The 23,344-nt window shown below is 40.4% G+C and overlaps 1 protein-coding gene across 1 annotated transcript in view; it reads right to left on the bottom strand.

Annotated features, from left to right (window-relative positions):
• Positions 1-11,431: 11,431 nt before the first annotated feature.
• The window catches only part of LOC109936213 (probable helicase with zinc finger domain), a 198,378-nt gene continuing 186,465 nt past the window's right edge, over positions 11,432-23,344 (bottom strand). The window contains exon 11 of the mRNA XM_048609707.1: positions 11,432-12,910. Coding sequence (XP_048465664.1) covers positions 12,621-12,910 — 290 coding nt within the window. The 3' untranslated portion in view covers positions 11,432-12,620. The remainder of the gene's footprint in view (positions 12,911-23,344) is intronic.

Raw genomic sequence — 23,344 nt, 5'->3', positions numbered from 1 at the left:
CTGAATAAAATCAGCGCAGTTTAAATTAAATAGTTTAGCTGCCAAAAGCACAGATTAGAAAATGAACCTCGGTGATTTATGTAAAAAACAACAGCTGAAATAAACGCACAAGGATATTCAAAATTTGTCATGTCCCATTTATGACATATTGTTCAGATTCTTTAATTGTTCTGGGGATTGAAAAGGAACGAGGGCTGAGTAACGAGTACTGGATATCAAAGTTTATTTCCAATAGCACTTTATCTTTTTTTCAAACAAATAGCCCAATGAATGTCTATGCATGTTATTCATGTCCACTTCCAGAAGGTATTTGGTAATGTTCCTCCTGAAAGGTTTAGCCTAACATTTAAGTTCATGGACTTGAAAGCACATTATTGAGCAGGTTAGGGAATTGGCTGAAGAGCAGCAAATAGATAAAGGACATGAAACTGGCAGAATGTGACTATTGGCATCCCACAGGGATCTATGTTGGGGCCTCAACTATTTACTGTGTTCATAATGAGTTAGGTACCATGGGATAGAAAACCATATGTTCAATTTAGTCCATGACATAAAATTGGCCATCCATGTAGAGGAAGCTCAAATGTATGAAGAGATAATGGCAGATTAAGTACATGGAAAAAATATAAGAAATGGATAAACCCCCTGGTCATCTACTTCGGACCTAAAAAGATTTTAGTATTTGGAAAAGGATATTGTCTTAATGATTAAAATGTACCTTAAGTGAGCATCCAAAGATCATGAAAATGTCATGAACAGGTGCAGAAACTAATCAAAAACTTGAATGAAATGCTGACCTTTCTGTCTAGAGGTCTGGACTATAAGGGGTAGAAGTCATGCACAGGCTATACAAACCCCTGGTTAGACCATACCAAAAGTACTGTGTGTGGTCCAGGGCTTCCCTTTCACATCCTAGGGAATGCATATTACAGTTGAACGGAGTGCTGTGTAGGAAGATACCTGGATTCTCGGCATTACATTATGTGGAGATATTACACAAGTCAGGATAAAAGCAAAGTACTATGAATGATGGAAATCCAAAATAAAAACAGCAAATGCTGGAGAAACTCAGCAGGTCTGACAGCAAGTATGAAGAGAGAAACAGAGCTAATGTTTTGAGTCCGATATAACTTCTTCAGAATTGAAGAAGGATTCTGCAGAAGAGTCACACAGGACTTGAAAAGTTAAATCTTTTTCTGTCTCCACACTTGCTGTCAGACCTGCTGAGTTTCACCAGCACTTTATTACACAAAACAGGATTATACTCTTTGGAATTTAGAAACTCAAGCAGTTTATTGGAAGTTCGCAAGATATTAAAGGGAACTGAAACTAATAGAATTGATTGCATATTATGTATTATTGGACTAGACTTATCAAATTGTAGTAAATCAGGTTGGTGAGCTGCAAGTGCAATTAGGCTCAGGGGAAGATGATGTTGTAGCAATAATTTACCTGGCAGGACTGGGTATTAAATATTCCTGGATGCAAAGCAGTTGAGAAGGAAAGGATGCAAAGCAGTTGGGACAGAAAAGAAAGGAACAAAGGAGGGAGGAGGGAAGTATTGATTGAGGGGAATATTACAGTTTTGGAGGGGGATGTCCCGTAGGGTTCAAGGACAAACAGAATCAATTGGTTACACTTAAGAAACAATGAGTGCAATTACACCACTGAATACATATAGAGGGTAAATTTATAGGGAAATTACAGAGGTACAATTATTGATAATAAATGAGGACTTTATAATTATCCTACAGTTATGCAAAACTGGGATAATATAGTGAAGGGCCTAGAAAGCCAAGAGTTTCTGAAATGTGTTCAGAAGAATTTTCTTGACCAGTATGTTTCTGCAGCAATGAAGAAGGACGTATCGATGGATCTGGTTCTAGGGAATGAGGTGAGCTAAGTGGATCAAAAGTTACTTAGGTGAACAATTCAGGAGTGAAGATCATAGTTTCATAGAGTTTAGAAGTGATACAGTCGAATAAAAATAATTAAATGGAGGAGGATCAAATTCAATGAGTTGACAACGATCAGAGCTTGAAAGATGGGCAAGCAAAACTGTATAATGAGCTGCACGTGGAGAGGACACAGTTTAGATGTAGTTGAGGTACATTCTCAAGTAGATGAAATCTAGGGCAAATGAAGTTGGGGCTCCTTGGCTGAAAAAAAGAGATACAGAGTAAGATGAAGCTGAAAAGGATGCATATGATGCAATTAATTTTTCAGGCAACTGAGAACCAGGCTGATATGAAAAAATTCAGAGGTGAAACAATAAAGGAAATAAGAGAAGATAAGAAAATGTAGAAGAGAATGACAGCAAACATAAAAGTCATTCTAAAAGACCTCTATAGCTTTTAAATTTGAAAATGATAATACGATGTGGTGAAGCCAACTTGAGTCAAAAAGGAGATCCACAAATGGAGGCAAGGACAAAGGGTGGAAATTGCACAGGTAATGGACATAAGTTCCAATTCTCTTTAGATACAGGAGTACTGCCAGAGGACTGCTGAATTGCAAATGGTCCAGCCTTGTCCAACAGCAAAGTCAGGATAAACCCACCAACTACAGGTCATACAGTTTAACCCTGATGGAATGAAAGTTTTTAGAAATGATGATCTGGCATATTATTAACAGCAACTTGAATAACTGTGGTTTAATTAGAGAAAGCCAGCATGGATTTGTTAAAGGGAAATCATGTCAAACCAACTTGTTTGTTGATGATGTAACAGATGGGATTGTTTTTGAGTAACACAGTTGTTATGGTCTATAGGAATTGCCAAAAGACATTTGATAAACTGCCATATGATAGGCTTGCCAGCAAAATTAAAATTATGGAATAAAAGGGACAGGGGAAGCATAGATCCAAAATTGGCTAATTGACAAGAAACATAGTGGAGATTAGAAATTGAAATGCCAAATCAATATCTGGAGGAATAAATGATATTTTCCGGTTATGCAGGCGGCAAATCAGGAATAGGTCAAGCTCTCGGAGCCGACACTGGCAGATTAGTGAAAGAATTAGGATTAGACTGCTTTGAAAAAACTCTTCACTGGTTTTCACAAGAAAGGAGCACATGACGACATTTTGTTATAAACACAAAGATTGCAGCAATGTGCTAGGCCTTGAATAGCTTCTCATCACAGTCTTCTTTTAGAAAAATTTGGTGACAGCATATTGAGTACTAATGTGCAATGTTGCAGACATTAAGAGGATTAGGAGAAACTCTGGTCAAAGTCCAATATCAGTGTGCATAAACACAAGGAATGCTTGTAGGCTTCAGCAATTCACTTTACACAATCCATGATTCAAATGTGATCCAAACAGGCAGGAAATTTCAGATGATAAAATTTCAGTAAATATCTTCTCTAAATTGTACGAGGAGCAGACTATCAGGAACATTCCCAGAACATACAGAAATTTCAGTTGCGTATCAAGTCTCTGTCCATAAGACCGTATGATATAGGAGCAGAATTAGGCCATTCGGTCCACCAACTCTGCTCCATCATTTGATCATGGCTGATGAGATTCTCAACCCCATTCTCCTGCCTTCTCTCCATACCTTTTGATCTCCTAACTAATCAAGGGCCTATCTATCTCTGTCTTAAATACCCTTGATGACTTGGCCTCCACAGCACTCTACGGCAATGAGTTCCACAGATTAACCACTCCCTGGCTGAAGAAATTTCTCCCCATTTCAGCTCTAAAGGGTCATCCCTTCACTCTGAGGCTGTGCCCTCAGGTCCTAGTCTCTCTTACTATTGGAAACATCTTCTCCATGTCTGCTCTATCCAGGCTTGTCAGTGTTCTGTAAGTTTCAGTGAGATTCCCCTCATCCTTCTAAACTCCACTGAGTACAGACCCAGAGTCCTCAACTGCTTCATCTCCAGGATCATTCTCGTGAATGTCCTTTGGACCCCCTCCAATGCCAGCATGACCTTCCTTGGATACAGGGCCCAAAACCGCTCACAATATTCCACACGTGGTCTGACCAGAGCCTTATACAGCTTCAGCAATACACCTGTGTTCTTGTATTCTAGCTAATATTGCATTTGCCTTCCTAACTGCCAAATGAACCTGCATGTCAACGTTAAGAAAATCCTGAACCAGGACTCCTAAATTCCTTTGTGCTTCAGATTTCTGAAGTCGCTCCCTATTTAGAAAATAGTTTACATTTCTATTTTTACTACCAAAGTACATAACTTCACACTTTCCCACTTTCCAGATGGATTGTAATCCATCTGCCATTTTTTTGCCCACTCTTCTAATCTAACTAAGTCCTTCTGCAGCCTGCCCGCTTCCTCAGTACTACCTGTCCCTCCACCTATCTTTGCCACCTGAAAACTTAAAAACATTGCTTTCAGGTCCTTCATCCAGATTGCTAATGTATAACATGATTAGTTGTGGTCCCAACACTGACCCCAAAAGGAACTGCACTAGTCACCAGCTGCCATCTTGAAAAAGACCTCTTTATCCACACTCTGTGCCTTCTACCAGTCAGCCAATCCTCTATCAATGTCAGTATATTTCTCCTAATACCAGGGATTTTTATTTTATTCAGCAGACTCCTGTGTGGCACCTTGTAATAGGCCTTCTGGTAATCCAAATAGTTCACATACACTACCTCTCCTTTGTCGAACTTGCTCATTACATCCTCAGAGAATTCCATCAGAATTGTCAGGCATAACCACCCTTGATGAAGCCATGCTAACTCAGCCTTATTTTACCATGCACTTCCAAGTACTCTGCAATCTCATCCTTAATAATGGACTCTACATGCTTACCAACAACCAAGGTCAGGCTAACCAGCCTTTGGTTTCTTGTCCTCTGCCTTCCTCTTTTCTGTTACATTAGCCATTTTCCAATCCTGTGGGCCCCTCGCTGACTCCTGTGATTCCACAAAGATCACCACCAATGCCTCTACAATCTCCTCAGCTATCTCTGGGGTTTAGTGCATTTGGTCCAGTGATTTATCCACCTTCAGACCTTTCAGCTTCGCCAGCACCTCCTCCTTAGTATGGCTACACTCACATCTGACCCTGACTCTCTAAAGTTCTGGTATACTGTTGGCATCTTCCACCATGAATACCTAGTCCATTCCTACGCCATTCTTTAGTTCTTCATTGCTACTTCTGCAGCCTCATTTTCAGAAGCTCCATATCATGCATTAGTATGACGCAATATGATATCCTTTTCATCATAATGTACACAACACTCTGACTAACCTTAGCATATTATTCCATCTTTGCATTCACAAAGACACTACTTCACTTTCCATTTTGCTCTTTACTTCTTGGCCTGATCTAGTTTGTTTCAGTACCATTTACTGTCTCTTTCTGTTACCTTTTGAAGCCACTTCTGCTGCTGTCAGCCATCCTATTGAGATCCTACTGCTTTCCTTTTGTCAACGTTTTACTCATCACTATCTAGGAAGGATGGGAGATGGTTAGGGAGAGGGTGGTACTCCGGATGGTAGGTGAGTGGCACTGGACAGATCATTGAGAACTGCAGCAATTTCAGCCTCTAAACCAGACTGGATAAATAATGAAGGCTACCTACCATCTGCTGAACAAAGGCTGTTCCTTCAGCATCATGGTGTCAGTTGTAGCTCAGTGGGCATCCCATCCATCTCAAGTCAGAAGGTTGTGGGTTCAAGATCCACTCTGGGGAACTGAGCATATAACCAAGGTTGATACTCCTAGTTCAGTACTGTCAGATTATATATGAGACGTTAAGTGGTTCAAGAGCGCAGCTCACTACCACCTTCTCAATTTGGGATTGGCAATAAATGCTGATCTTACCCAGATCCTATGAGCAAAAACTAGAAACAAAACAAGCATCATTCATCCTCTCAGATTATTGTACAAGATTGCATGGTACTATTTCAATAACAATCAGGGAAGTTCTCTCTGGTCTCCTGGCCAATATTTACTGTTCAAGCAACAATATTAAAAAATCACATTGAGATATGTGGCATTTTCTGACTTCACCTCAGCACTGGTTACTATGTTTCTATGACTTTACTGTAACCTGAAATGATAACTGTTTATATCTCCATGTTTGCTGCTTGAACTTGCTGAGTATTTCCAACATTTTATGTTTTTATTCCACATTTCCAGCACCTGCAATTTTTTCATTCTATTTCAAAAGTATTTCATTGATTCTAAAGTACTTTGGAATGTCCTGGGACTGTGAACAGTGCTCCAGAAATGCAATTCTTTGAGGAAGTAGCAAAAAAAGAATGGTATTTTAAATCTGACTTTTTCACTCTGACCCATTGGTCAGACCTAAGGCTGTAGCTGAAACAACTGTGCGTAGCCCTTAGTAAATATAAATTCATTTAAGAGGTAATTCAACTGAGCTGTTCGATAATAGTCTGGTGTTTTGTAAATGCAAGTATTACCATAATAAGGACAAGTTGTTTGAGAAAGAAAAGGCTATTTTTTTGAGTTTGAAACGTAAGTGATTGCAGGGAAAGTTGCACAATTAGAATGAGATGTGCTCAGCTTTGACCAACAGGCTGATGTTAAGAACAACATTGCTGTGAGTTGATAGAGAGAGGAAGAGAGAGCTAAGAACTGCCAGGCTGATTATACTACCTGGGTGATTTATAAACAACGGAATGGTGCTTTCTGATCGAAAAGAGGAGAGCCCCATAGGGTGCAAATATAAGGCACTGGCAGGGTAATTTAGAAGAAAAACCAGCAAAGCATATGCCAAAATGGCACAGGGAGGGAGCGCTAGTCAGTGTTGCTGGATTTCAGGTGTTGGTTCCTTTCAAAACTTAAGATACAGCCCAAAATATATTTTACTTCAACAGTTTTATGGAAGAAGAGCAATAATTTTAGCACCAGGGCTCTATGATGCTTGAGATGACATCTGAGGCAAGAGGTGCCTTTATCCATTTATTTTCAAGGAACAACAGGAATTTGAAGAGGGAATGAAAAGCAATCTTTTTCTGGCTAAGAGGTATATTTACAAGACAATTTGATTCGTTCAGCACAAATGATCCTGGGTAGATTCTGAATTCACCATCAACATGGCATTAAATACAGAATATTTCCTGTGTGCTCCCATTCATGCCAAGTCAATATTGCTACCAAACCTCTTCAAGATTTATGTCTAAACAGCTAGCAATGTCAGGCATAATTTTTCACAGCCCATCGCATGTCCATAGAGCTATGTTTAATTATTGTGCTTCGCCTTGGTCCTGCATGTGCACTAAAGGTATCCAGATAGCAAGAGTGCATGAGTTGGCCTTATCTCATAGCAGCTAAACCAAGAGATTAACCTTCTATAGGCTACACCTCTTGAGCAGCCCGATCTTGACTGTTCCTCCCTTTTCTTTGAAAAGTGTGCAAGAATTATCTTTGTTAGGCAAGAGATGCAGTGAAACCTATGTATCAGTGAGTAGAATCGACCCACCATTCTGTGAAGATTTCAGTTTATTTAACTCAGCTCAGCTCAAAGCACTGTTCTCAGTTGACTCCTTTTTATAGCTCGCGACCTTTTATCAAGGTTTACAACTGCCAGCTGCACTCAGAAAAATAACAGGCTGTCATATACAATAACTGAACCAATTGCAGAGGCTGATTATTTTAGTCTTTCTGTGTTTGACCTCACTTAAGCTTGTTATGAGCAGAAAAACCACAACAAATTGCAAAACATTTGCAACACATTAGCCAGAGGCTCTGTGATCACAAATTGTTCCTCATTTAAAGGAGCAGCTAACAAGACAAAACAAAATATGTTTGTCAAAAAGGAAGACTGTCCACTGTCTAAATTATGAGAGAAATACTTTAACAACGTCATTTGACAATCTGGGGGCTCTCCAGCAGATCAGAGCAACATCGACTTACAGGATAAATAGTTCTTTTCAAGGTGTTAATGAGGCTTCATTCCTTAATTCCTGCAGCAGCATGCAAGTTCCTGCCCATCCAAATGGATGCCCGCAGAGACAAGAATGATATTTGGAGTCTTGCCTGAAATGATTAAATTGAGGCTGATACTAGAAACTGCAATCATGCTGAATTGATGCATTTTAGTTTTGAACTGCATGGAAAATTTAGGTATTTGCATCAAGTTTTGCCACTGCCTTTTGCTGAAATTCACATTACATTCCCATGGGAATACTGGGCATATTAGTCATTTGGATAGAAAGGGAGAGAACAAAAGGAGGATCGCACCCATCATTACCCTCTGACTCAGACCTGCACATGAAAGCAGATCTTTATAGACTCACCTTCATAGGAGAAACTGCAGCAGAATCTTATCATGTTATAACCTAACTATTGGTCAGCCTGCTCCTTCACATTGTTCGAGTCTGTTCTTAACACTTAGTGTTCAGACTGATTCTAGGCAGTCACAGGGTACATGGGCAACATCAACTCATCCACACATTAAGCATTGCCAGAGCAATTACATCATTTTCCAGCAGACCACCAGCAACAACAGGAAAAAACCCTCCACTTTTTCCAAAATGACATGATTTTCCAAGGGCAGAACATCAACGATTGTATTCATATGAAGGGGTAGCACTGTCAACTAAAGTTAACGTTTGTGTAAAAGTTAGAGATGAGCTTGGTTCAGAATTGGTTTGGATGGAGATGAGGAATAGTAGCGAAAAGAAGTCACCAGTGGGAGTGGTCTACAGACTCCCTGACAGTAACCACAATGTGGGACAATATACAAGAAGAAATATTTGGTGCTCATGATAAAAATAAAGCAATAATGATTAGTGACTTTAATCAACATCTAAACTGAAAAAGATCAGACTGGCAGTAGTAACCTGCATGAAAAGTTCATAGAATGTTTTAGTGAGAGTTTCTTGGAGCAGTATATTTTTGAACAGACCAGAGAGTAGGTGATATTAGACTTAACATATACAATGTGACAGGATTAATGATCTCAAGGGAAACGCACCTCTAGGTGCCTGATTCAATATGATTGAATTTTATATCCAGTTTGAAACAGTGAAAATTGGGTCGAAAATTAGTATTTTAAACCTAAATAAGGTCAACTTTGTGGGCATAAAACCTGAGCCATCTGAAGTTAACTGGCATATTAGGCTAGCAGACAGATCGACAGAGATGCTGTGATAAGCGTTTAAGGGATATTTCCAAACACTCGGAACAAGTATATTCCTACAATAAAGAAATATTCCAAAGGGAGGATTCACCATCTGTGGTGAATTAAAGGAGTTAAGGAAAGCAAACTTAAGGAAAGACCATATAGCTGCACAATGATGGGAGACACGTCACATGATAGATCAGAATTTTACAAAAAGGCAGAGAATGATTAAAAGATTAATCAGGCTGAATAAATGAGAGCATGAGAGAAATCAGATAGGAATGTTTCTGAGTTCGATATGACTCGAAGCAAAGACTGTTCTTCAGTTAACTTTGTTTCTCTTTGCACAGATGCTGCCAGAAAAGCTGAGTTTCTCCAGCACTTTCTGTGTTTGTTGTAGATTGTTAGATAGTTTAGATAAGTGAATCAAAGGCTTTTGAGGAAGATAGGAATGTGGAATTCAAAACACAAACAGATCAGCCATGATCTTATTGAAGGCAGAGTAGACTTGAGGGGCCGAATGGCTTATTTCTACTCCTATTTCATATATTAGTGAATAGCATCTTCATGAAATGCAAAGAAGGTTACTCATTGAATGTTTTTTAAAGTAACAATGTCTTCAGTTTAAGGCAATCCACTGTTTCCATTATTTCACCCATTAAAAGTCAAGTTATAAGCAAATAATGCTCAAACAAGTCATAAGCACAGTTACATTGCAGAACCATAATTGGTTTTTCCTCATGTTGGATAAATTATTTTGACCCCACACTGGACAGATTACTTTGAGCAATTTGATTAGCTCATCTCTCCATTTATTGATGGGCTCTCCTGACATGTTTCTTCAGGATTTCTCCTCAAGCCCTTGATTGTTCTTCATTAGAAGCTTAGGTAGCTGCTTTTCATAAGAGTGCCCTGGCACAGTAATTAACGATTGCTATTAACAAATTTAAATTGTACATTAATCAGGTATGACTACAACATAGATTTTACCCATCACACATTTCACATGGAATGTCTAACAGAATGTGTGAATAGTATTATGGAATGTGCACTTACATGAAGTTTTCTAATATTACTTGATTCTCCATGACATTTCATTTTGCCAGTTAGGACCAAGTGCAGCAAGGTTAGATTCGACTGAGGCAAGGTGAGAGGGCGACGTACCAAGGCAAGCAGGCGGAGGTTGAGAGAGAGGGGTATAGAGCACAGGCTGATGTGGCAGAGCAAGGTTCATAATACTGTTTGAAATCAGACTCTGGGCTACAACAGAGGTCAAATTCAGAAACACAGTCAGTGCAGGAGGTTTAGTGGAAGATGTGGAGGTAGGCAGGCCAAGGACTTGAACCAAAAGCTGCACCTACAGGTGCCCAAGAGCTGGATAATTGAGGTATTAGTGGGCCACCATAGCCTACATTGTATAATATTGAGGACAAAGAAAATGTAAAAACATCTGATCATTTTGGGTATTTCATCATGTGTCATCACAACTGGAAGATCAGCAGAAGCCAGTTGAAAGCTTTGTACAAGGTTTTAGACGAGCAAAACATTATGGAAGAGTTATTGAGCAAAGCCGAACTGAGTTGTTTAGAACTGATGGATACAAGGGTGGATAACTACACTCTGTTGAGCTGCAGCAGGACACCCAAACCAGTGAGACTTTCATTTTAAGAATGGTCATCTTTGTTTTACATTCCTTATATTATAAAAGATATGAAACTTGTGGTGTTCCTATTCACTTCTGGGACAGATAGGAAGTGTGGTACTCTCTGACAGAAACTAATATTGAACCTAGATGAAGGGAGACAGTTATGTAACTTTAACTTATAAGCAAAGAAAATTAATTGCACTGGAACCTTTTTCAAAACAGCGCCGACAGGTGTAATTAGTACCACAGCTACTTACTGCGGATGCTTTTATAATAGATCTTGACATATAAACCCGACAGAGATGTTTTCCATGAACTCTGAGAATGAACGTTTTGATCCATCCAGTGATTTTCATATAGAATAGATTATAAGAATGTATTAGCATATGTCGTGTGATGTTGCTCTGGTGAGTTGAAGGAATTGCTTATTTGTAATGACAAGTGCAGTACAGCATGTAAGACACGATGCGTTATTTCAAGGGCAAATCTGTTCCTCACCAGCCCAATAACCACTTGGCAAGCCTTTATAAAGCCTTTTACCAATTCTTGCCTACTTTCCCTATTCTACTGTAAGTTGCATTAAATCGGCCATCACCTGCTTACCAGTTAGGACCAAGTGCAGCAAGGTTAGATTCGACTGAGGCAAGGTGAGAGGGCAATGTACCAAGGCAAGCAGGTGGAGGTCTTTGCAAGACTTTTTAATTAAAATATGAAACAGCTTTTGTTTTTTTTTCACCAAAATATTTAATTAGTTGTTTTATGTACAATAAATAACAAAAATAGCGACAACTTCGCCAAAATAATGCAAGATTAAAATAGCCAGAATCAAACATTTTTCCGCATAGCTTCTTGAAGTGAACAGCTTGAGCTGTCAGTAAATTGGAAGCATACAACTGTCGATACAGTCTTGAATTAGACTTTCTGTGCAACAGAGGAAAGTAACTAAAAATTCAAAGAAAGGAGGTCATTACCATTTAAGGTGGACACCATGCAGTTTAAGAAATCATAGCGTAGCTTAGCAACTGAAAAATTACAACAGTTACAAATGCTGAATGCAGTCAAGATTTGTTTTTAAATACCATATTAAATACATTACTACATAAAGAGAATTGAGAAACACTACAGACTTTGGATAATGTCAAATATATAACTTGGACACTGAGATTCAAAAGAACACTGAAAATGCAAAAGGTCAGAAGTGGCAGTGCTAAAAGCTCATCACATTTGCTATGTCATATCTTCACGACGGAAGACAGTATTACAGCTCCAATAGAGCATATTCACCCCGTAACATAAATACAAAGCTCAGTGAGAACAGAAGTTTGTAAAATTTAGAAAACAAACAGAATTTAAAATATCACTGTGTTTCTCTTGCAATGTTACTCTTGATCTTTGAAACACTGATTACAGTAATATTAATGGGCTTAGCTTCTCTCTCACATCAATTAGTTTCCAACCATGCTCTTTATGAATATGGCAGACTGATTCTGAGAAGTGTGGTTGATTTTCCTCTTTGGTTGGAAGAGGGCTGCATCATGTGTCACGCTCATATTAGTACAAAATCAAACACCAGCAAAATTAAAAGTCTAAATTAAGCTTTGGTACAACATTTTCCCTCCCAAAAAAATACAAAATAAATAGAACAAACCCCACAAAAACTCACAACACCCATTTCAACAGAAATCATCTTCATGTGCAAATAAGCAGAGATGAAAAGCTTTCGTAAAAAGAAACATTTTCACAAATGACAGCTTTCTACATGTCCAATATAGCATCTATAGAAATCTTTATGTGCACGCAATAATATCTTACAAAAAAGGGTTTTAAAGAAAAACAATAATGTCTCAAAAGAAAACAATGAGAAGTGCATTGTAAATTAAATCATGTGATCGTAATCTGCTACTTCAATTATTCAAAATAAGAATAGTAGCCACTGTCGTTTAAGGATGACCTCTTACTCAGGTCCTGCAATATAGAAATAGGATCAATAGGTTTCCTATCTGCTTCTGAAGACAACTTCAATCTGGTCTTGGGTGGAGCTCGAAGAACACTGGCATAAGAGGCAGCTCCTTTGCCTTCTACAGGCTTGGATGGACTCTGGTAGTGAAGTTGGTTGGGCTGTGTGAGGGGATTTACGTTAGGACTACCTTTATTACAACCAGCATCTTCCTCGGTCTCAAAACTTGGAGCGCCATGGCCTAAAAAAGAAGAGATAAATATTAGCTAATTTGATGCAAAAGTGTAACTTAATCTAAATGTTTCCAAAGATAATAAATGTTAACATTTATTTCGATAATAGATTTTATTGTCAGCTCCCTTCCCCTCCTTGGTTCTCCCACAAGATGCATCATCCCCAAATGCTGTTGATGCAATGTTGCTCTGCAATAGCATCTGGAAGAGACATTAGCACCACTTGGTTCCCGTCAAGAGAGCTGTCTGTCGGAAACCCTATGTATGGTACAAACATGTATCACACCATTCAGATACAGAGCACACTGGAAGCTCCATCCTCACAACATGGCATTTGTTATTTTTTGCCTCAGATTATAATCTGAGGGTAAATTTCATAAACTAAATTTACAGGCCTTTGAGTATAGAAGACTGAAGAGTGATCTAATTGAAGCATTTAAAATGATTAAAGCATTTGATAGAGTGAATAGATATTAACTATTTCCTTTGGTGGGGTTGGTAGGGGGTGGAGTTCAGATCAAATTATAGCCAGGCTGATTCAGAAGTGATATCATAATGTCAGGAAGCACTTCTTCATACAAAGGGTGATGGAAATCTGGAACCATCTCCCGCAGAAAGCTGTTGAAGTTGTGAATTAACTGAAAATACACAAACTGAGATTGACAGACTTGGGTTAGGCAAGGGTATTAAGAGATAAAGAACAAAGGTAAGAGATAAGATCAGCTATGAACTAACTGAATGTCAGTCAGACAGGCTTCAGTAATGTTGTGTTCACACTTTAAGAAAGATTTGAAGGATTAAGTAGGTGCAGAAGAGAGTTAGTAAACACTTCCAGGGAAATGAGGAATTACAGTTAAGCGCATAGACTAAGCAGCGGTAGTTGTTCACCAGTAGCCAATAAAATGAGAATGATACTTGATAGAGGTGTTTAAAATCATGGATAAAGTAAATGGGATAAACTGTTTCTAATAGCAGAAGCATTTATAAAGAAAAAGTACAAACTTCTTGCAAATGGCAAAACAACAGAGGTTATGTGAGGAAAAGCACTGCCTATTAGGGTGCCGGAAACAAATTCAATGGTAGCCCTTCAAAGGGAAATTGGATAAACAGATCATGGAATGGTCATAGTATAAATGAAAGCCAGTTGTCCAGTCACATCTGTGCCAGCACTATGCAAGAACAATTTGGTTAGTCCTACTCTTTCACATTTATCCTGCAGCTCTGCAAATTTTTTTTCTGTACAGGTGCATGTCCAAATTCCTTTTTAAAACACCTGAATGTATCTGCCTCCACCTCACTCACGGCTGATGTATTCAGCTGCTCACCACATTGTGCAAGAATAAATATTCTTCATGCTGCTGTTGCTTCTTTCACCAACCACCTTGAGTTGGTCTCCTCTGCCTCAACACTTCTGGAATGAAAATAGTTTCTTTCGAACTACTCTGGACAGTCTCTTCCTGACTTGGGACACTATGATCAGATCCCTCAAGATTATCTATTTTAAGGAATCTATCCATGTAATTGAAGTCCTTCATCCCTGGAACAATTCTTGTAAATCTTTCCTGCATCCTCTCTAATATATGCCCATCCTGTTGAAATTGCACAGCCCACAATTGGATACAACACTCCAGCTGAAGCTGAACCAGTCTTTTCACAGAGGGTCAGCTTAATTTCTTCCATTACTTATAAAGCCTTGGATCCCATATACCTTACTGTTTTCCAATCTGCAGTGCTATCCTTAACAATTGGTGTACATTTACCACCAGGTCTCTCTGCTCCCACACCACCTTTGGAATTGTAACCCTTATTTTATATTGCCTCTTCATGTTCTCCCTACAAAAATGTATTACTTCACAGCATTAGATTTCACCCATTACATGCCAGTGATTCCATTAGCCTAGCTATGTCCTGCTGAAGTCTATTACTATTCTCCTCACAATTTGCAACACATCCAAGTTTTTGTTATCCACAAATTTTGAATTGTGCAGTGCTCTGCAACAAGAAATGTAGTCGTCTTAACAGGAATCCATGGGAAATTTATAATCGTGGAACCCCATGAGTATTTCACCAGTCTGAAAGACTGTACGTTATTACTCTCGGTTTCCTATCACTCAGCCACTTTATATCCAGGATGCCACTTCCCTTTTATTTTAGGAACTTCAACCATGCTGACAAACCTATTATGCAGCACTTGAGCAAGGTATTGACATATCAAACACTTTTTTGGAAATACATCACATCAACTGCATTACTTTCATCAATCTCATCACAAATTTCTATCAAATTAGTAAAACATAATTTACCCACATTTCCTGTTGACTTGCCTGAATTAGTTCACATTTGTTCTAGTGACAATTAATTTTGTATTGAATTGCTGTTTCTAAAGGCTATCACTACTGACTGGCCCACATTCGCTGGGCTTATCTTTATTCCTTTTGATGAATGAGGGATAACATTTGCAATTTGTCAATCCTCTGGCAGCATCCCTTTTTTTAATTTCAAAAATATACTTTATTCATAAAATATCTTTATATACACAGAAAGTCACTAAAGCAGTTCAGTTCCACACAGTAGCATATGAAGAAACAAACTTTGGAGCTTGACTCTATCCAGCAAACAAACCAAAGGCATTTCTTACTTGTACAAGATTATATTTACATCTATTTAAGGCAGTGGGAGGGTCTGATAACTGAACGGCCCCCCATTTAACTTTGTCTTTGCCCACTGCACTTTTCAGTGGCAACTACCCTAAGCTTTAGTGCGTCCCTCAGCACGTAGTCCTGGACCTTGGAATGTGCCAGTCTGTAACACTTGGTTGAGGTCAACTCCTTGCTCTGGAAGACCAACAAGTTTTGGACAGACCAAAGACCGTCTTTCACTAGTTGTCAGTCCTTCAGCTGCAGTCGATGTTTGTCTTGGTGTGCATCACGGGGAACAGACCATAGAGCACAGAGTCTTGCATCATGGAGCTGCTTGGGATGAACCTTGACAAAAACCATCCCTTCATTTAAGGAGGATTGTAAGTTTATGGCCAGTGTCACCTCAATTTCCACCCTTACTTCATTTGGCATCTTCCAATCCATCTGATCTGATCCTGATGACTAAACAACTTAAAAGATTTAATGACTTAACAGAGCCTACCTAATACTTCTCTTTTATCATGCTTTAGCGCATCCAGTGCCTTAACTATCTCCTCTTTCACTGTGACTTTGCCAGCATCTTCTTCCTAGGTAGACAAAGATGCAAAGTACTCATTTAGTACCTCAGCCAAGTGTCTTATCTCTACGTGCAAAACACACTTTGTGCACCCAGACTGGCCCTATCCTTCTTTTGCCACACTTTTACTATTTCTATGCTTATTGAAGGCTTAGAGATTTCCTTTAATGAGTGGAACGTAATTACCCCTCTGCTGGGGGCTAGGAAGTGAAGGGAAGGGGGAATGGCTGTGGATTCAGGAGGGAAAGCTGGGGAGACAGATTGCCTAATTTCCCGATTCTCCTCCCTTGCTTCCACATACTGTGGTTGGCGGTGGGTCCTCCTGATTGAGCACCCCTTGGCCTACACACACTCCATAACAGTAAAGGCTGAAACACAGACCCCCTCATTTCACCAAGTCCTATCTGACTAGCTCCAGTGATCTCTCCAAACTCACCTTAATTCTGGTCTTCCTCCTCTGGAGCTCTACTCCCAGTGACATTGCTGGAACTGAATGAGGAACCTCCAGCCATCTGATTGGCCAATAATTCTCAGAAATCTGACCCCAGGAAGAAAAACCAGTAAAATTGCCAAATGAGCTGAACTCATTTGACTTTTGTGTACTTCAAAATAAATGATCCAGTACATTCATTTCCAAGTATTATTGTTTGTTTTACTGTTTTTCTCCCTTTGGGATTGCCTCTCTCACTTGGGAGAAGATCCGAGAGAAGGCAGTTAACTACCTGCCTGTCATTGAAATTAGTTGTGGCTTTTTCAAAAAATACTGTTGCAGACTGACACCACCTTTCCAGCCAGTGGCTGGGAACATTGCTGCATCTGTTAAATTCAGCACTATTGTTGCCGGTCTCTTCCCATACTTTCTCTTCGCTTTTTATTTCATTTCTTACTTTCCTCCCCTCTGAACTTTTAATAATCAATCTGGATCTCACTTGTATTATTATTAACTTGATGTTTGTCATTCACATCATTTTGCTGCTTGTTATATGCTCTATTTCTTATCTCATCTATTTCATCAACCCTCTCCTGGAATGTGATTTGTCCTTTCCCATGGCTAACCTAGTAATAGTTCATGGAGGCCTGCCTCCTTACCTCGTCCCAGGTTTGTGAAGTGGCACGCCCCTCAAGCTGTGCACAACCAACTGTCTCAACCTAAAGGAGAGGACTTACAGAGCAGTGGTACCATTTTTGCCTCTGACTCAGAAGCTCAAGGATCAAGTCCCACTCCATAACTTGAAGCCCAAGGAAGGAGCATTCATAATACATTGAGTATTGACTTATAGGACCTTCTAACATATGTCAACATATGTCAGGCAGTAAGAGAGAGGGAGATTGCGAAACAGCGTGTAATAAGAAGAAGTTGGAGCCTCTACCATGAGTATTCAGATCTCCAAGCTACAACATGCATGAAAAAGGGTAGTTTTCCTGAGCAATACAGACGCCATTGGGTGATGGTTGACTCAGTTGGCTGTCAACATCATCAGGTTCAATCCCTGTTCCAGTTGAGGTCCTGCATTCTTGTCCACGTGATGAAGATTGTGATGCTATGAATCAGACTTGCCTTCAGGCAGAAAAGTCAAGAAAAATATGAAGAATGGAAAGGGATGCCTCTGGTAATGCGTCCTTAATGGACTATGGCAAACCTAAAAGATTCACTGTCCCCTAAAAGATTCTGAATGACAAATGATCCATTTGATTTCAGATCATTTTCCAGAGCCAGGGTGCAGAAATGCCTTCTTCTAGGTTGGACTGGAAACATACCTATCTAGGAAATTGTCCTGAACAATCAAACTAAGCCCTTGAAACTATTACCTATTATCTTCTTTTAGTCTATTTTAGAATAACTAAAGCCCCCATTGTAAACACCCTATAATTCTCATATCTTTACTTGTAAATTTGTTGCTTTACATCTTTCCCACCAGCCGATATCTATAGAATACACTCAACAATGTAATTGTAGCTTTATTGTTCCTTAATTCTAACCATATAGATTCTGTCCTTGACCCTTCTAGGACATTCTCTTTCCAGCACAGTAATCCTGCCAACCGCACTGTTTTCTTTCGTTTCTTTTCACAGTTGAACACCGTCCCACACTTTTTGAAACCAAGTCTCCATAATCACCACATTATGTTTACAATTGGCTATCTGTACCTAATTTGACTAAGTTGACTAATTTTAATGATCATATTCCACGTATTCACTTAAGAGTGAAGTAAGCCTAGTTTAGACATTATCAGGAATTTAAGGCTCTCCCACCTATACCATATCTCCTGTCACATTTTTAAAACAAATTCACCTGGATATGGGCATCACTGGCTAGGCCAGCATTTGTTGCCCATTCTTATTTGCCCTGTGAGCTGCCTTCTTGAATTGTTGCAGTCCTTTGCATGTAGGAACAGCCAAGGTGCTGTTCTATACTTACATGGGACGCTGGGAATAATATAGAGTTTACTACCATTGTTTTTTATTTAAGACAGAAATCACCAAGCAAAAAGTGCTGGCGAAACTCAGCCAGACTGGCAGCATCTGTAGGGAGACATTAATAGAGTTAATGTTTTGGGTCCAATGTGACTCCTCTTCAGAAGTAGAGTCTTATATAAGAGTTCCAGGAAGACAACAAACCATCTTGAATTCAGGTCTGTAGCTGCAGAAATGCTTATCTGTTTCCATAACCTCCAATATGTGTATCACTAATGTCTGTTTGATCTTCTTCATGCTGTCATCGATGAACCATGCTTTCATGTATTTAGCAGTGGATGTACTCAGAGGAATCATCACTCTAAACAGTGTGCAAATGTTGGAGAGAAAAATTCAGGCAGTACTGCCTAGTCCTCCTTGACATCCTAGTGGTTACACATTCCCTTTCTGTCCTCATTAAAACTAAACAGTGACCACATTCAGAAATGGAAAAGGCATAAAATTCTCATCTTCATGGATGCATCTCAGTGTCACGATCTCAAGCATGACACAACCACATCCTTTCTTCCCTTCTTCTTTCAGCATTCTGAAACAATTGCTGCCTCTGCAAAACTCTGGTCCACTCCCCTTCTCAAAGTAACTTGCATTTTGGGCTCATGGTGAGGAATCACTGAAACGACTACACAACATCAACAAGTTTCATCTTACCATCAGATTTACCATGGACTACTCTTCAGAATCATTCTCATTCTTGAACATACGCATCTCCATGAAGGACGGACATCTCAACACCTCACTCTACTGCAAGCCTACATCTAACCTCACGAAGCTGTCCTTCTCCAGCTTCCACACTAAACATGTTAAAGTAGCCAACCCCTACGAACCAAGCCCTGCATATACACAGGATCTGCTCAGACGAGGAGGAACACAACGGACACCAAAAGGTGCTGAAAGGCGACCACATAAGAATGGGATACAGTGCTCAACTCATCGATTGCCAGTTCCAGTGTGCCAAAGTGAAAAACTGCAACAATCTCCTCAGACGACAGACACAAGACACAACCAATAGAGTGCCCTTCGTCATCCTGTACTTCCCAGGAGTGGAGAAACTACACCGTGCTCTATGAATATCTCACCAAGATCATCCTTACGCCTCCACTTCTTGCCTTCAAACAACCACCAAACCTTAAACAGATCATCGTTCGCAGCAAACTACCCAGCCTTCAGGATAACATTGACCACAACACCACACAACCCTGTCACAACAACCTCTGCAAGACATGCCAGATCTTCGACATGGATGTTACCATCACAATTGGGAACACCACTCACCACATACATGGCAGGTATTCATGTGACTCGGCCAATGTTGTCTATCTCATACGCTGCAGGCAAGGATGCCTCGGGGCATGGTACATTGGCAAGACTGTGCAGACGCTAAGACAACGGATGAATGGACACTGTGCAACAAATGCCAGATGGTAATGTGCCCTTCTAGTCGGGGAACACTTCAGCGGTCAAGGACATTCAGCTTCTGATCTTCGGGTAGGTATCCTCCAAGGCAGCCTTCGAGACACACAATGCAGAATCACTGAGCAGAAACTCATAGCCAAGTTCTGTACCCATGAAAATGGCCTCAACCATGATCTTGGGTTCATGTCGCACTACATGTGACCCCACCACACTGTTCTGGATCTGTAAAATCTTCCTTACTGTTCTGTTTTGACACCATCACCTTGATAACTTTTTATGATCTCTACCTTAATTAATTTGTACAGTTTTGTTACTTTTGTTAGACCCTGGGCATATGACTCTCATACCTATTATGATATCCTAGCCATTTGGTTTGTCTCCAGCACCACCTTATTTTGTTTTTTTGTAATTAGTTCTCTGCCTCAATTAATTGGATTATAGGTCATCCTTTCACTTGTTATTCAGCTTTACTCACACCATCGGACACATTTGATCACCTACAGGGGCTTATTATTCAGCCTGTCAACACTCCACTCATACCATTTGTATGATCTTCTGATCTCTCTGATTATAAATTCTGTGCCTGTGTGCTTCTCTTCACTTCACCTGATGAAGGAGCAGCGCTCCAAAAGCTTGTGATTTCAAATAAACCTGTTGGACTACAACTTGGTGTCGTGTGACTTCTAACCTTCTACAGGCTATGGGCCCTGACAACATTCCGCAATAGTACTAAGGACTTGTGCTCCAGAACTTGCTGTTCCTCTAGCTAAGCTGTTCCAGTACAGTTACAACACTGGTATCTATCCGACAATGTGGAAAATTGCCCAAGTATGTCCTGTACATAAAAAGCAGGACAAATCCAACCCGGCCAATTACCCCCCCCAATCAGTCTACTCTTGATCATCAGTAAAGTGATGGAAGGTGTCAATAACAGTGCTATCAAGCAGCACCTGCTCAGCAATAACCTGCTCAGTGACACCCAGTTTGGGTTCCACCAGCGCCACTTGGTTCCTGACCTCATTACAACCTTGGTTCAAACATAGACAAAAAAGAGCAGAATTCCAGAGGTGAGGTGAGAGTGACAGGCCTTGATATCAAGGCTGCATTTGACTGAGTGTGGTATCACAGAGCCCTAGCAAAACTGGAATCAGTGTGCACTGGGGGAAAACTCCCCGGTGATTAGAGTCATATGTGACACATAGGAAGATGGTCGTAGTTGTTGGATGTCAATCATCTCAGCTCCAGGACATCTCTGCAGGAGTTCCTCATGGTAGTTTCCTAGGCTCAACATTCTTCAGCTATTTCATCAATTACTTTCCCTCCATCATAAGATCGGAAGTGGGAATGTTCGCCAATGATTGCACAACTTTCAGCACCATTTGCGACTCCTCAGATACTGAAGCAGTCTGTGTCCTATGCAACAAGATCTAGACAATAAAAACCGAAAGAACTGCAGATGCTGTAAATCAGGAACAAAAGCAGAAGTTGCTGGAAAAGCTCAGCAGGTCTGGCAGCATCTGAGGGTTCTGAAGAAGAGTCACTGGTCCCGAAACGTTAACTCTGACTTTTCTTCACAGATGTTGCCAGACCTGCTGAGCTTTTCCAGCGAGATCTGGGCAATATCCAGGTTTGGGCTGACAAGTGGTAAGTAACACTCGCGCCACACAAATGCCATGCAATGACCATCATCAACCACCCCCTTGACATTCAATGGCATTACCATCACTGAATCCCCCACTGTCAACATCCTGGGAGTTATCATTGATCAGAAACTCAACTGGACTCACCACATAAATGCAGTGGCTATAAGAGCATGTCAGAGGCAAGGAATACTGCAGCGAGTCACTCTCCACCTGACACCCCAAAGCCTGTCCACCATCTACAAGTTGAGGTTGGTTGGCTCGCCGAGCTGGTTTGTTGTTCCGCAAGTAGAGTTGTTTGCGGGTTGCGCTCTCTCGTTTGGCGTAGTTTTCCCATTTCCTTGCCAGTTTGAGCATGTTGCGCCTGTAGGTCTGTAAGGTTTTGGAGTAGATTTGTAGCTCTGCAGAACAACAAACCAGCTCAGCGAGCCAACCAACCTCAACATCCACAACCCGAGCTACAAATCTACTCCAAAACCTTAGAAACCATCTACAAGGCACAAGTCAGGAGTGTGATGCAATATTCCCCACTTGTCTGTATAAGTGCAGCCCAATAACACTCACGAAGCTTGACACCATCAAGGACAAAGCAGCCCACTTGATTAGCACTACATCCACAAGCATTCACCCCTCCACCATCAGCGCTCAGTAGCAGTAGTGTGTACTATCTGCAAGATGCACTGCAGAAATTCACCAAAGATCCTCTGACAGAACCTTCCAAACCCACGACCACTCCCATCTAGAAGATCAAGGGTAACAGATATATGGGAACACCACCACCTTCAAGTACCCCTCCAAGTCACTCTGTAACCCAAAAAGGTCACTTGGGATGCCTGGAACACACATATTTCCCCATCTAAGGTGGACAGTCACCTGGGAGAAATGTTTAAGTACTATGTCCAAGGTCTCCAAGTGCTCTTTATTGGTCTTCCCTGTTTTTGGTATGTCATTCAGATAAATGGCGACCTGGGGTAGCCCTTGTAAAATGTTCTCCATGGTCCGCTGGAAAAGGCCACACGCTAATGATACCCCAAATGGCAGTCTTTTATTTGATATATGGGTAGTAATTGTAGCATACTCCTCATCCAGTTGCAATTGCAGGCAGGCGTGACTCATATCCAGCTTCATAAAAGGACAGACACTCCCCCAACCAACTTTGCATTCAAGTCCTCTATGCGAGCGTTCGGGTATTTATGCAGCTGTGAGAAGTGATTTACCATTTGCTTAAAATCCCCCAAAAGGCGAACTGAGCCATCAGGTTTCATATTCGGTACAATTGGTGCTGCCCATTCTGAAAACTGCACTGGTTTGATGATTCCTTTGCTCTCCAACCTCCTGATTTCCACCTCTACTTTTGCCCACAAGGCAAATGGCACCGGGTGGGTCTTGCAAAATCTTGGAATTGCGTCCTGGTCAAAGTATAAAGTGGCTTTGGCCCCTTATATAGTCCCAAGCCCTTCCTGAAATACTCCTGGGTATTTCACTAGGACTTCACTGAGGTAGCCATTTCCCAATTGAAAAATGTTGAGCCAATCAAGGTGAATCTGTCTCAACCAATTCCACTTCAATAGGCTTGGGCTGGAGCCTTTTACTACCACCAGTGGAAAATGCACCAACTGCTTCTCATAGTAGACCAGAACTGAAGTTGTACCCTTAATTTGCAATGGCTCCCCAGTGTATGCCCTCAGTCCGAGTTCT

The sequence above is a fragment of the Rhincodon typus genome, chromosome 21 (assembly GCF_021869965.1).
Source record: "Rhincodon typus isolate 14 chromosome 21, sRhiTyp1.1, whole genome shotgun sequence".
In the NCBI taxonomy this organism is placed as follows: Eukaryota; Metazoa; Chordata; class Chondrichthyes; order Orectolobiformes; family Rhincodontidae; genus Rhincodon; species Rhincodon typus.
This window is presented reverse-complemented; position numbering and strand designations above follow the sequence as displayed.